The sequence below is a fragment of the Pipistrellus hanaki genome (assembly GCF_964339955.1).
Source record: "Pipistrellus hanaki genome assembly, chromosome: 14".
Classification (NCBI taxonomy): domain Eukaryota; kingdom Metazoa; phylum Chordata; class Mammalia; order Chiroptera; family Vespertilionidae; genus Pipistrellus; species Pipistrellus hanaki.
In genome coordinates, this window is record NC_140516.1 from 37099472 (window position 1) to 37115814 (window position 16343).

Below are 16343 nucleotides of genomic sequence, written 5' to 3' on the forward strand. Positions count from 1 at the left end.
CCAGGTGAACCAACTCAAACAACATCAAAAGCTGATATTCATCAAAAGAAGGTTTTGTTATCAGTTTGGTGGGATTACAAAGGAATTGTCTACTTTGAACTCTTACCACCCAACCGAACGATCAATTCTGATGTCTACATTGAACAACTAACGAAATTAAACAATGCAGTAGAAGAAAAGCGGCCCGAATTGACAAATCGAAAAGGTGTTGTATTCCATCATGACAATGCAAGGCCACACACATCTTTGGTCACTCGGCAAAAATTAATGGAGCTTGGTTGGGATGTTTTGCCACATCCACCATATAGTCCTGACCTTGCACCATCTGATTACTTTTTGTTTCGATCTTTACAAAACTCCTTGAATGGTAAAAATTTCAATAATGATGATGATGTCAAATCGTACCTGATTCAGTTTTTTGCTAATAAAAACCAGAAGTTTTTTGAACGTGGGATTATGATGCTGCCTGAAAGATGGCAAAAGGTCATTGATCAAAATGGGCAATACATTACAGAATAAAGTTATTTAGTTCCATGAAAAAATTGTCTTTGATTTTCTTTAAAATATCCGCAATTACTTAGCTGCCGACCCAATACATACCTATCAACAATTGAATATAAAAATAAAAATTAATGAATAAAAAATCTAATGAACAGAATAAACTGGTGAATAAAATAGAATCAGAGGCATGGAAATGGAACAGACTGACAATTCTCAGAGGGAAGGGGGGGTGAGGGATGGGAAGAGATTAAACAAAGATCTTATATGCATATATGCATTACCTATGGACACAGGCATTAGGGTAATGAAGGCCTGGGGTTGGGGGATGAACCGGGAAAAGGGGGGCTTCAGTGGAGGGAGGGACATCTGTAATAATCTCAACAATAAAGATTTTTTTAAAAAATCTGCCGATATTAAATTTAACTATAAAAAAGAAAATATCAATCCTTCTCAAATTATTATGTAAATTTATCGCAATTACATTTAGAAATCAGTAATGAATTTTCTTGAACTGGGAAAATTAAAAATACATTTCAAAAAGTAATTATATGAGAACAGTCATGGAAACTTTGGGAAGAAAAATGAGGAAGTGGTTAATAAGACTTACCAGATTTCAAATCAGTATAGTATTGGTACAGAAATAAAGACTAAAAAAATTACAGAAAATAGAGTTTAGAAATAGGTACAAAGATATGTGAGAGCATAATATATAACATATATGATGTTTCAATTTAGTGACAAAAGAATGTTTTATTTTAAAAACAGTGTATGCAAAGCTGGCTAGTTACTTGGAAGAAAACAATGCTATATACTTACATAGTACTATATATAAACATAGATTCCAGTCATAGTTAAAGATTAAAGCTCTTAATTAAAAACAGAGCCAAAAAAATAAATTATATCCAGGGAGGAAAATGTTTTTCAATATACATGACAAAGGATGGTAACATTCCTAATTCACAGAGTACTTACAATCTGATAAGAAACAGATCAACACCCAAGTGCTGTTGTTTTTAAAGCAAAATATATAAATAGATAATTCACAAAACAGTAAATGCAAATCACCAACAAATATGTGAAAACATAGTCACTCTGGCTATAGCCAGAAAATTACAATGAGATAATAGTTCTCGCTTATTATACTGAAAAAGATTGAAAAGAGCATTAATACCCAGTGCTAATGTAATGCTAAGAAATAATGGCTATTGTACACTGTTAGTGGGAATGGGAATTGCTACGAACTTTTCTGAAAATTACCTGACAAAATGCATTAAAATTGAAATGGAAATCCAAAAAGAAAAAAATAATAGATTGGACTTCATCAAAACTGTTCCTGCTTTTCATAAGAAACTGTTAGAAATTTTTTTAAAAGTCACAGAGGAAAAAGTATTTGCAAATCACATATCTAATAGAAAACTTATAGCCCAAAATATATACAAACTCTCAAAAATCAATAGCAAGGAAACAAAACTCATTAATATTTTTAAAATGGGTATAAGGCTTGACCAGACACTTCACCAAACATCTATAGATGTCAAATAATCACACGAAGAGAGATGCTCAATATCACTAGTCAAAAGATAAACTGCAAATTAAAACCATGAGATACTACTACATATTCACCAGAATAGTTAAAATTTAAAAGACAGATGATACTAATTGTTGACAAGAATGTGCAGGAGCCGAAACCGGTTTGGCTCAGTGGATAGAGCATCAGCCTGCGAACTGAAAGGTCCCAGGTTCGATTCTGGTCAAGGGCATGTACCTTGGTTGCGGGCACATCCCCAGTAGGGGACGTGCAAGAGGCAGCTGATTGATGACTGTCTCAATGTTTCTAACTCTATCTCTCTCCCTTCCTCTCTGTAAAAAATCAATAAAATAAAAAAATAAAAAAACAGGGAACTTTTCAATAAAGTAATCAGTAGTATTAAAAAAAAAAAAAAAAGAATGTGGAGGAGCTACAACTCCTCACATACTGTTGGTGGGATGTAAGATAGTAGTCACTTTGGAAAATAGCCTGATAGTTTCTTATAAAGTTAAAAGATACCATAAAATCAAAAGAAATAAAAATTCATGTCAACACAAAGATATGAGAACAAATATTTACCCTGGGTTTATTCTTAATCACTAAAAGTAGGAATAAACCAAATGTTCATCAACATGAATAAATTGTAGAATATTCATAACATAAATATTACTCAACAATGAAAAGGAATGAAATGCTGATTGATATATGCAACAAGATGAATGAATCTCAAAAAAATATAGTCAAGAAGTGAAAGAAATCATACACACACAACTACTTTTTTACATTACATTTAAGGTCAGAGATCAGATCACACACACCTAAAGGACTGGAGATAGGAAAAGGAGATTAACTGCACAGGAAAATAAGAGAACTTTTTTCTTTCCTTTTTCTTTTTATTAATATTAGTGACCCTGTTACAGTTGTCCCCACTTCTGTCCCCGCCTTTACTCACCTCCACCTAGCCCCTCACCCCCACCTCCCTCTGTTCATCACCACACTGCTGTCTGTGTCTATGGTTATGCATATATGTCCTTTGCCTAGTCCCTTCATCTTCTTTCATCCAGTGCCCCCTCTCCTATCCCCTCTGACAGCTGTCAGTTCTATGTATTCATGCTGCTGTTTCTATTCTGTTCGTCAGTTTATTTTGTTCATTAGATTCCATACATAAGTGAGATCACATGATATTCATCTTTCTGTGACTGGCTTATTTCACTTTGCATAATAACCTCCAGGTCCATCCATGCTGTTGAAAAAGGTAAGAGTTCCTTCTATGTTTTACAGCTTGGTAAAGAACTTTTTAGAATGACAGAATTTTGTATATCTTGATAGTGGTCATGGTTATGTGACTATATAGTCTATACATTTGTCAAAATTTATTTTTTCTGCATGTAAATTATACCTCAATAACCTGAATTTATAAAATTTAAAAATACTTATCTTTTGATTCAGACATCCACTTTGAGATGTCTACTCCAAAGAAATATATGTGTCAATATATATAGAAGTTAATGTACCTTAATAAGGAAATGATTAAATAAAATTATGTTCTATCCAGGGGTCCTCAAACTTTTTAAAGTGGGGGGCCAGATCACGGTCCCTCAGAGAGCTGGAGGGCCGGACTATATGAACTACTAATTCCTACTGTAACACCTCGGCTGCGCTCACTGCCCAAAAAACCTGGCGGGCCAGATCAGACTCCTCTGCGGGCCGCATGTGGCCCGCGGGCCGTAGTTTGAAGACCCCTGTTCTATTCAATACTGTAGAATATAATGAAAACAATTTAAAATATCTGAAAATAGTCCTTTGAACATTATGGTTTGTGGGAACTGAAAGAACAGTTTTCACTCCACTGATTTGGGCCCTTTTTCTTAATTGAAATTAGAAGAATGGAACACAACAGGGTACTATGTGCATCTTTAGTAATGCCATCCATTTATAATGGTCATGGTTTGGGCTGCCTAGTGATTCCTGACCTTCAAGGAGTTTATGTCCTAAACAAAATCCTAGAAGATGTATTGCCCTTAAAAACTGACTTTCAACCTTTATTTTGTGTTTTTCATTTCATTATAGTATAGGGATCCTCCACAAAAGTTCCATTTACACCTCAAAAGGGGGGTGAGGTGAGGAAAAACAAATAACTGAATCTAAAAATATAAAAGCTATTTAACTGATGTCAAAATTATCCCTTCAAAAAGAGTCTTCAAGTGAATTCATCCATTATGTAGACAGCAGAACATTTTAAACAAATTTATAGATCATTGTTATTAGATTAAGAATCATGAGGTTATGCACATACAATTTTAAAAAAATCATAAGAGCCCTGCCTGCCGAGGCTCAGTTGGTTGGAGCATCATCTCATACACTAAAATAGTGCAGTTTTGATCCTGGTCAGGGTGCATACAGGAGGCAACCAACTGATGCTTCTCTCACATCAATGTTTCTCTCCCTCCCTCCCCCTTTCTCTCTCTCTAAAATCAATGAGCATGTCCTCTGGTGAGGATAAAAAATAAAAAAAAAGAATCATACAAACACAAAGAAATGAAAGACATGATCCCTGTTCTTCTTTAAAGAGTGACATTAAACACTCTCAGACTCAAGAAGCACAAGATGAGCACACAATCAGGTGTTGGTGAGTTAGTGTAATAAGTGTAATATATGACTCATCACCATTTAAAATTTTTCTATCACAGATGTTCTATCAAAAGTACTCCTTCACCTTCCTGTAACCTTAAAATTTACTTCAAACCCTCTAGGTTAGGTGAGGCTAATATCATTTCCAATACTGTGAAAATAATTTACATTAAAATATTAATAGATGCTTAGTATCATGTAAAAATATTTACTTTTCTAAAATTATGATATAATAAGGAATACTTCAATAAGATGTGTGCATTAAAGAATTATTATTAGTTTCCATTAACTGGATAGTTACTAGAACTGTAGAGTTGTTTCCTTTTATTAAATGGTCAAAATATCATCAAAGCTAAAATATCATTTACCCTCATTTGAGGGGTGTCTGCTTAAGAGAAATCATGAGTTGAAATGGAGAACATGAAAGCATGCCTCTCACCTCAATGCTATTAGTCATATCAAATAAGAACAAAACATCTAAGAATGGGGGCTTGCTTGTGATACAGAGGGCAACAACTAATATTTTTAACATGCTTTTATCTGACATTTCAATAACTTCATTAATTTCTTACCATAGTGACATTTCAATCACTTTATTAATTTTTTTCTTATACTGTGATCTTAGTTCTTCAATTTAAAAATAAATAATATACCATTAACTTACCAGGAAACAATTATGACACACTGCTACCCATATACATGAAATTCTTTAAATAACTGGGAGAGGTATTGAGGGGAGGACAGAGGTATGAAAAGTTATCTCTTTCTGAGATTTTGAAGACCCAGCTTCCTTATCCTGTTCCCACATGAATACTCAAACATTATGCCAGAGTTACACAAAATAAGTGGACATCACCAACCAGAGCTACAAGAGTAGGTGTTCTGAAAATGTTGGTAAGAAAGTCACTTCATCTGAGAGGTCTCTGCCCCTTCAACCTCACCCTCCTTACCAATATACATTCATCACTGAAAAGGGAAATATTTACAAAAGTTAGTTTAGTTATGTTTAAATATTATGTTTAGCTGTCTGGAGACCATGTTCTCAAAATTTATACAAGAAATCAAGGATTAAACTTCATAACAATTAGAAAACCATGCTGTGTAAAATCAAAGACTTAGTTAAAGGACACTAAAATAGTTTTACCATTGGTGTTAAATTGAAATGACTCCATCTCTTCCCAACACCTGGGACCAAAACCTTTTAAACTTTCATGTAAACATACCAGGGCACACCAAATGCTCTGTCTGTAGCAAGGTACCACCTCTGCACAGACATTGGGTGAAAAATGTGGAAAATGCCTGAGGACTCTTTGAAGTAGCTTGGGAGAAGTGAGAGCAGGAAAGAGGCTCTTCACTAGGGTAAGTTTGTTTAGTGGAAAGTAAGCAAGTTGTCAGGGTAAAAGTTGACAATGTTGATTCCAACAGTTTGAACTGTGAATAAACATCGAAAGGGATTATGTTACTGAGAATTAGAAAAGATTCCACTGAACTCAATAGAACACTTGTGTGTGTTCAAAGATAATATGCCTTTGAGCCACATTCTGGATCCACAGTTTAGGGTTAGAATTACCCTAAGCCCTCTCTATGCCACATTAAAAGAACTTGGGGTCTGACCTCTCTAATATGTGCTTAAAATATTAGAATAAGGATAGAATAAAAATATTTCATTTCCAATAACAGAATTGGAAAACATTAAATATATGCACATTTGTACATTTGAGGTAGACTGAATAAATCTAGAGAGAAATCTATGTTCTTCCCAAACATCTAAACACAGTTTCACTAACCAATTTAGGGAAATGCATCATTGGCTATAAAGCACTTTTTAAGTTTTCCTTCTTTAACGACCTATCAAAGAGCAAAGTACGGGGCCTAAATATGAAATCCATAATCCTCTTCTCTGCTCACCAAAGCTACATTTAAATCTGGCTTTTATATCATGCTATTGAGTTTTCCGCCAGGTACAAAATGGAAAGTTGAAAAAGACTTGTACTTTTTACAAAACAAAACAATTTGGTTGCCACTCGGCAATTCCTGGTAAAATTCCAGGAAGTCTGTAAAAAAAAAAAAAAAAAGTTAAAATTTTCCTAACTTAGACTTTACAAAAATAAATGTGAGATGTTCATAGCCTGTCAGACAATCCAACCCATCTTTTTATTTTTTTAGTATTAATAAGCAAGGGAAAATACACTTAGTTCATCTCAAGTCCTTCAGGATACTCACATTAGTGAATGCTATTAGAATCTTTTTATTGTTGATTTTTTTTTTTTTTGAAAGAGAGAGAAACATCAATTTGTTGTTCCATTTATTTACATTTTAATTGGTTTGATTCTTGTCTGTGCCTGTCTGGGGATTTAAGCGACAACCTTGGTGTATTGGGACAACACTCTAACCAACTGAGCTACCGGGACAGGGCCTGCTATTAGAATATTTTCCAAACTTTGACAAAGACGTGCAATTATCATGCTCTTTACCAGCAAAGTGTGCAGGCAACCCTGCAAAAAGTTGTTTCTCCTTTGAGCTTTCACACATATTCACTTCCCCCCTAGAACCAAGGATGTAAGGGAGTATTGCTCAGTCTCATAGCCTCTTTGCTATTAAGAAGAAAATCAAATTCCCCAGATATTTTCAAACTCTACCACGAACAGAACATTCTCAGCTCTACATGTGCATCATTATCTCTTTTGCATTTCATCTTTATATTCACTGGGTTCATAGAAAGGACATACACAGAAAAAGGAAAATAGCTGCTTCTTAGACACCAAATTTAGTAATTCTCTAAAATCTACTGGCACACATCTAAAAAGTAATATTTTTATAAGGCTTCATTAGGTTTTCATTGGTTCTGTCTTTTAAGAACACACATGCTGAATCGCCCATAACCTCAAGCCAAAATACATCTGCAAAGTACAAGAAGTGTTTTTTTATAGGAAGACAAGAGTCATCACAATTTAAAAAGGAATATAGTGAGTAAAGACAGACAGATGTGGGCTCATCTGGATCCCACTTTAGTGTCTCCCAAGCATCAAGTTACTAACTGATGGAGGCCATCAATCTACAGTGCTCTAAGATTCCAGCCGGCTCCAATAGCCTTACCTGTTAATATGAGATTACTGTAAGTATTGGAGAATTGCTCCTTTAGAAGAACCAGATGCATCTGAGCTGCCTTCTCCCGTTGGAGCTCCAACATAACATCAGGGTGCTGGGCAATCTTGCAGCCTTTCTGTTTATCCAAGGCAACATCACTCCGAACAATGTCTACAAAAAGAAAAAAGTATGGGGGGGGGGGGGGGGCAATGTTAAAATATGTACACAGATAATAATTTAATTTTAAAAAAAGGAGGGGGGGGCAATCAGCCCAAATGAAAAACAAAAAAATTAAAAATAAAAATAAACCAACAGCTCTGGCTGGCTTGGCTCAGTGGATAGAGCTTTGGCCTACAGACTGAAGGGTCCCAGGTTCTATTCCTGTCAAGGGTACATACCCGGGTTGCGGGCTCGATCCCCAGTAGAGGATGTGCATGAGGCAACCAATCAATGATTCTCTCTCATCGTTGATGTTTCTACCTCCTTCTCCCTTCCTCTCTGAAATCAATAAAAATATTTTAAAATAAATAAACAAACCAATAGAACAAAAACCATACACATATTACAGTCCTATTTTATCCCAAAATGACAATTTATAAACTACCAGTATTTTTATCAGAATTAAGAAATTCAAAATTAATAAACCTGAGGATCTCCAACTTCATGATACATCCTGCAAGTTTGCTCTGGTCATTTCCAAATTCTTGGAAGATTTTTTTTATTTCTTATCTCTCTCTAACCTCACTTAAGATTCTCACTCCTCCATTCCTCTCCTAAACTCACCTCTAGTACTTATTTACCTCCTGGGGCCTTTTCTTAGCATCTTTTAGCACTCTCCATGGGAAAAAATAATACAACTTTGTCTGAATATTAGTGACTATGAAGGTCATTTCCTCTATCTCATGCCAGACCAAGTGATAGCTCCAGCATGTGTATTCAGGATTCTTGGCCTGTTTTCAAGTTTACCTCCCAGCCAACCTACTCAGTTCAAACTAGAGCTGCCATTCTGTGGGTTAGCTACTCAAAATTTCTCCTGATATTTTTTTCATATACCTCTGGATACATTCTGACTGAGTAATTGTCCTTTCAATTTAGAAGTATTTTATGAGTTACTAAAGAAAGCAAGAGCAGGGCTAGAGTAACTTTTTGGATCTTTCTCTCTCCCAGTTATTTTCCCATCAGTGATAGGTTTCTTTTTGTACAGTATGATTTACACTCAAAGTAAAAGTATTCTCCAAAAAAACAGCCTCCCTCAAAAATAAACATTCTTCTAGAAGGTGACGCAATTACCAGGAAGCTTTTATGACCTAAAGTTATTTGTTTTACTTTTATAAGTTAAAATATAATTCAGCTAATTACCATAGAAACAAGTTATATTATCAATAGCAATTTGGATGACAAATTTACAAACTTTCAAGTTTTACATAGCTAACTAAAAAATTTTAGGAGAAAATGCAAAAATAAAAAAATAAAAAAGCTGCTCTGCTACTGCTCACTGCTGACACCAATGGCTTTGGAACGAAAAAATAAAAATAAAAATGACTGCCCATGTTGATGGTACCAGTGGAAATATTTTGTTCTTTAAGCAGTGCTCAACATCATTCAACCAAAACCCTGAAATAAAGTGACCATATAATCTTAATATTAATAAAATTAAGAAAACCATGGGCATGGCCAAACATACTTCCTAGACTTTAGAAAAGTGCATTATGACAATTTTGGGGGGAAACAGATATTCCATATGGATTTTTATCTAAACTTAATCTGTTCAACATTATATCAAAGACTAGATAAACACAAAGTGAGAATACTTATCAAAGAGGCACATGGTCATATATCTGAAGGAAGACTAGGCATCATAAATGATAGGCTCAACATTTAAAATTACCTTGGCAACCCAGAAATTTAGGATGAGATCCCCAACATGTAGGTAAAGACATGAAAACAAAGTTCTGCATTTATACTGAAAATTAATTACATAAGATAATATGGAAAAGCCATACCAGACAGAAGTTCAGATATTTAAGATCTTAATAAGATTTGTAAATTTTAGTTAAATATAAGCTTAACATAAGCCAGTGATATACTGCCAAATATAATATTGCCACCAAAAAATTAATTAAATCTTAGACTAAATTCTACTGGAACCAGAACACCAAGAATATAAAAGATTACATAGCCACACTGCATTCCATGCCAGTCAAGGGCAGCAGAGTGAAGAGTTGGAGTTAAGCAGATTTCAGTTTAAATTCTGACTTGGCCGAAACCGGTTTGGCTCAGTGGTAGAGCGTCAGTCTGTGGACTGAAAAAGTCCTGGGTTCGATTCCGGTCAGGGGCATGTATGTTGGCTGCAGGCACATCCCTGGTGGGGGATGTGCAGGAGGCGGCTGGTCGATGTTTCTCTCTCATTGACGTTTCTGGCCCTCTATCTCTCTCCTTTCCTCTCTGTAAAAAATCAATAAAATATATATTTTTTTTAAAAATTCTGATTTGGCAGGAAGAACCAATATAGTGGCATAGGCAAACACCTGAACTCACTGCCTCCCACAACCGCATCAAAATTACAACTAAAATACAGAACAACCATCATCCAGAACCACCGGAAAACTGGCTGAATGGAAGTCCTGCAATTAGAGAAATAAAGAAGAAAGCACACTGAGACTGGTAGGCTATACGAAGGTGAGGAACAGGCTGGTCCGGCACCCATGTGTGCCACTTTTTTTAACTGGGATGGAGATTGTCTCCGTGGAGGCTGCCCGGAGGAGCAAGGGGTCCTAGGCCCACACCAGATAGCCAGCCCAGGGTCCCAGAGCTGGGAAAAGAAGTCCCTATGGGCAGTAAGAACTACGGGCTTTAAAAACCAGTGCAGATTAGGGCTGAGTGACACACAGGCTGCTGGAGACCCAGATGCTCCTATTAAAAGGCTGGCAGCATGAACTGCACTTACAAACTCCTGCTTCCTCTGAGCTCAGTGCCAGGCAAAGCTCTGGGGTACCCAGACACAGACAAGGAGAAACTGGACTGTCTAGTATCCGAGCAGAAACTTAGGGGCAGCTTTCTTCCAGATGGAGGTGCTCAGAGGGATCATTGTTCCCCTGCCAGAACCTCCCCAGTTGCAGGGCTGACTGGCAGCCATTTCTATTTGCTCAGCCTTGGTGATTCCCTGACACCCCACCCCACCAATTTACAACCCCATCCAAGCTGTGAGTAGTGGCTTTTGCATACGAATAGCCTGTCCTTCCTCAGGCTAAAAACCTGTCAAACAAGCTGCAGCTGGGTCAGGGAGTACCAAACCTATCAATAAAAAACCCACAATCCAGCACCAGCACCAGCCTCCCTTGCTTTACAGCTGGGCCTCATCTGGACACTTCCAAACCTGATACAAAGAGCAGGAATCTTCAGATCTCTCTGTAGATCTTGCTGGGTGGCCCCAGGCAGTGGCTGACTTTGCACCTCCCTAGAGACCCAAGAGCCAGTGTACCCAGTGGTCAGTGCCAAACCATTCTTCACATCCATAAACAACACACTCAAAGGGAAGACTCAGTGAGCACCAAAGCCCCACTGAAGCAAGTCCTGCTCCACACGGGTGTCTCCTGCACAGCAGCTCTCCCACTGAAGTCACAGCTGGTCTTCACAGCCAATTGGCCTGGAGGTCAATTCCTCCCAGTGACACCAACAGCAATCAAGGCTCAATTACAACAAAACTGTGCACTCATCCCACAAAGGGGTGCACCTAGAGTGCCCACCTCAGGTGACTGGGAGGCTGAGCCACTGGGCCCTATAGGACACCTACTACACAAGGCCACTCTATCAACTCAAGGAGACATAACAGCTCTACCCAATACGTAGAAACAAACACAGGGGAAGCAGCCAAAAATGTGGAGACAAAGAAACATGTCACAAATGAAAGAAGTAAACTACTGGATATAGAATTCAAACCCATAGGTATAATGTTACTCAAGAATCTTCTAGAAACCTCCAAGGGACTTAGTGAGACTTTCAAGGATCTTAGTGAGAATGTAAAAAAAATTAAAAAGGGAAAGCACCAGTCAGAAATTAAGCATACACTGACTAAAATAAAGAATAAACAAGGATTCAACAGTAGACTAGAGGATCCATGAATCAAATCAATTATTTGAAATATGAGAAAGCAAAAAATATCCAACCAAAAGAGCAAAAAGAAAAAAGAATCAAAAAATATGAAGACAGTATAAGGAACCTCTGGGAAAACTTTAAGCATACCAACATCTGAATAACAGGGTGCCAGAAGAAAAGAGCAAGATACTGAAACCCTATTTGAATAAATAATAGCAGAAAACTTCCCCTACCTGGTGAAAGACATAGACTTGCAAGTCCAGGAAGCACAGAGAACCCCAAACAAGAGAAACCCAAAGTGGATCACACCAAGACATATCACAATTAATATGCCAAGAGCAAAAGACAAAGAGAGAATCTTCAGAAAGAGAAAAGCAGTTAGTTACCTACAAGAGAGTGCCCATACAACTGTCAGCTGATTTCTCAACAAAAACTATGCCGGCCAGAAGAAAGTGGTAATAAATATTCAAAGAGATGAATAGAAAGGACTTACAACCAAAATTACTCTACCCAACAAAGTTATCATTTAGAATTGAAGGTCAGATAAAGAGCTACACAGATAAGAAAAAGCTAAAGGAGTTCATCACCACCAAACTAGCATTATATGAAATGCTGAAGAGTATTCTTTAAGAAGAGGAAGAAGAAAAAGGTAAAGATAGAAAATATGAACAACAAAGTGGCAACAAATACATATCTATCAACAATTGAATCTAAAAATCAAATGAATAAAAAATCTGATGAACAGAATACACTGGTGAATGAATAGAATCAGAGGCATGGAAATGGAACAGACTGATGATTCTCAAAGGGAAGGAGGAATAAGGAGTGGGGGAAGAGATTAGACAAAGGTCTTATATTCATGTATGTATTACCTATGGACACAGAGAATAGGGTGGCAAGGGCCTGGGGTGGGGTGGGAACCAGGTGGAGGGAAGCTACAGTGGGAGTAAGGAGGGCATCTGCAATAATCTCAACAACAAAGATTTTTTTTTAATCTGATTTGGTATTTACTTATTAGTTGTAGAAGTGACAGTGAAAGAACTTCTGCAAGCCTCAATTTTTCATCTACTATTATTGTAAAGAGACATAAAAGACTGAGAGTGGTAAGCTTGGCAAAGAAAACTTGCTTTCATATAGAAGAGATAACTTACTTTACTCCATGTAAATCTTAAAAGTCAAACTTTATGGGAATAACCAAAAAACATACTTTACAGTTCCACATGAGAAAATTATGATAACAGAAGCTGTCATATAAGGAAAAGAGCTACTTGAGGATGGAGTGAGTTTCCTATTCCTAGAAATATTGAAGCTAAGACTAGATAGCACAGGTACATAAAATGGTTTTAATATAGTCATCAAAGCCTGCCAAATACAGGCTTTCTCTGACATTATATAAGGCAAGATAATAGATAGAATACAAATATATACATCACTTAGAAAGTGAAAAGATGAAACAGAAAATATTTGAAAATAATATATACAACAGAAATATAAAGAAAAATTTTATAACTTAATAAAATGACTAATAAACCAATTTAAAAATGAATAAAATATCTGAATAGACATTTCACCAAAGAAGATATACAAATTGCTAATAAGCACATGAAAAAATGCACAACATCATAGTCCTTTGAAAGGGATTCACAGATGCTAGAAGACCTCTGTGATGAGAACCTATCACTCCAAACCAAAGTATTCATAATCTACTCTCTCCTCCCTCCAATTGGCTTGCCCTTTAATTTCCCTGACTTAATCAATCATGTCATTTCCCTAATCCTCTAGTTTCTGACCCCTATAAACTTTTATTCCTCTTTCTCTTCCTTTCCCTTTAAGTCACCAAATTTATCCACTTTGGCTTTAAAATGTCTCTTAGAATTACACTCTTCTTTTCCATTCCTGTTAATACTCTATACCTCTTATCTGGATAATTAAAACAGTGCAAGCTGGCATCCGCAACTCCAGACTCATGGATCTTCAAGACATGCAGCATATCACTTGTGGGGGGGGGGACCTTCATTTTTACTTTCTTTTCATTATATAATGTTTCAAACAGAGAAATATACAAAGAATACCCATCCACACAATGTACCCTCTCTCAGCTCTAGCCTTTTATAACATTTTATAATCAGCCTGTTAAGTCAATCAGACACACACAGAGATAGACCTTATAGGAGTTTTAACTGCACTGAATTTATACATTAATTTGGAGACAATTTCAAGATATTTAATCTTGGGACCGGTTTGGCTCAATGGATAGAGCGTCGGCTTGGGGACTGAAGATATTTAATCTTGCTTTTTATGACACTATGCATTTCTATGTAGCTCTTCTTTAATGTTTTTCAATAAAATTTTACAGTGTCTTCTATTAAAATTTGGTATGTTTCTTAGAGTTATTCAAAGATACTATGGGTTTTGCTGGTATAATTTTTAATAATGTGTTCTAAGTGGTTGTCCATAGTTTGTAAAAAATGACCCTCGATTTGCTATATATAGCTTGACTTTAGTGATGTTGGCAAACTCTCTTATTATTTCTAACCATTTTTAAAATATATTTCATTGATTTCTTTTTTACAGAGAGAAAGGGAGAGGGGATAAAGAGAAACATGGATGAGAGAGAAACATTGATCAGTGCCTCCTGCAACCCCCCTCCTGAGGATGTGCCCACAACCAAGGTACATGACTTTGACTGGAATCAAACCTGGGACCTTTCAGTCTGCTGGCCAACGTTCTATCCACTGAGCCAAGCTAGTTAGGGCATTTCTAACCATTTTTTACTAGATGTTTATGAATTAACTAGCTACCTGTTGCAGGAATATTCCTGCAAGACTTCCTGTGGGCTTCCCTCCCCCCACACCTCTCCTGCTGTGGTGGGCAGGGCGGGTGGGGCAGGCAGGATGGGCAGGGAGCGCCCCGCCCATCCCGTGCCCCCACCCACTGCTGCCACTGTCTCCTTGGCCAGCTGCACGCTGCCACCATGGCTGCCCGCCTTGCCCCGCATGCCCTCCCTGGCCACTGCCGCCACCTCTGGGGCCTCCCAAGCTGCACACCCCGCCCCACCCACCCTGCCGCGCCTGCTGCCCCCCATCCCCTTCCGCACTGCTGCCTCCCGCTGTGTGCCTTGCCCCGCATTGCCCTGCACGCGATGCCAGTGCTTTCCCTCCAGCAGCCGCAGCAGCCTTGCTTTCCACTTTCCTTCCCTCTTCCTTCTATGCTGTCTTCAGTCTTCACTCCTCCCTCCCTCTGCTTATGCAAATTAGCCGCCATCTTTGTTGGGTTAATTTGCATACTCGCTCTGATTGGTTGGTGGGTGTGGCTGGTGGACATGGCTTGTGGGTGTAGCGGAATGATGGTTAATTTGCAAATTACTCTATTATTAAGTAGGATTTTGTAAACAATTATACATCTGCTAATAAAAACAAATTGTTGCCTTGGCTAGTGTGGCTCAGTTGGTTGGGCATTTTCCAGTGCACAGAAAGGTTACCAGTTCAATTCCTAAATTATTTCTGGTTAGTGCACAGGCCCAGGTTGTGGACTCAATCCCCAGTAGGGAGCATGCAGGAGGCAGCCAATTGATGAAGTTTCTCTCTCAGTGATGTTTCTATCTCTCTATTCCTCTCCCTTCCTCTCTCTAAAAATCAATTTAAAAAAAAATTTTTTTTAAGTCCTAACTCATTTAATTTGGGAAATTGTTGCCTTAGTCTAAAAAATTGATATAGCTTTCAAGAATGGATCGCTTTAGAATCAAAAATAAGGAAGGGATCCCTAGGAGGGAGTTACTGGAATTTCAGGTAAAACAAGTATTCATTATGTTCTGCCCTGCAGGATATTTGACATTCTTTGCCCCAATCAACCAGAGATCAGTGGCATCCTTAGTGTCAATGTTTAAGAGCCCCCCCCCCCCAAGTTTTAAAAATGTTCTCTAGAGCATGGGTTGCAGACTTTTTCTATAAAGAATCAGAGAGTAAATATTTTAGTTTTGTGCATACAGCCTCTGATGCAACTACTCAATTCTAATGCAAAAGCAGCCAAAGACAATACATAAGTAAATGGACACGGCTATATTCCAATAAAACTTTATAAAAGATTTGCCTTGCAGGCTATATTCTTTGCCAACTCCTGCTCTAGAGGAATGAGTAAAGAGTAGAATACCCTCAAATTTCACAGATAAGGAAACTGGAGACAGATAAAGTAATTTATGTGCTCAGCATTCTGTTTGCATGGTAATTTGTACTAAACAAAGATTATAACCTTGGCCTCCTAACTGCTGGTGCTCTTCCCACATCACCCAGCAGAATAAATGACACCCTGGCAGAATATGCCTCTGCAAATATTTTTATCCATTTCTACTAAATGTATGCAAAAATATATGGATACTTGGCAGATGTCCATGAATATTCAAGTCTCTGTTCCAGTCCCCTCCTCTGAGGTTTGCAGGATTTCTCTACTTTTACATCATTCCCAGATGAAGACACCATTGTTCCATCACAAGAATGTTCATGAA

At 37.4% G+C, this 16343-nt stretch overlaps 1 protein-coding gene across 4 annotated transcripts in view; it reads right to left on the reverse strand.

The window, feature by feature from the left end:
• HPSE2 (heparanase 2 (inactive)) overlaps positions 1-16343 on the reverse strand; it is a 438368-nt gene that overhangs the window by 386783 nt on the left and 35242 nt on the right. For all 4 annotated transcript variants that reach the window (XR_014796800.1, XM_084904090.1, XM_084904089.1 and 1 more), the window contains exon 3: positions 7757-7918. Coding sequence is in view for 3 of the 4 variants with exons in the window: in XM_084904090.1 (XP_084760216.1) it covers positions 7757-7918 (162 nt within the window). In the remaining variant the exon portion in view is untranslated. The remainder of the gene's footprint in view (positions 1-7756; positions 7919-16343) is intronic.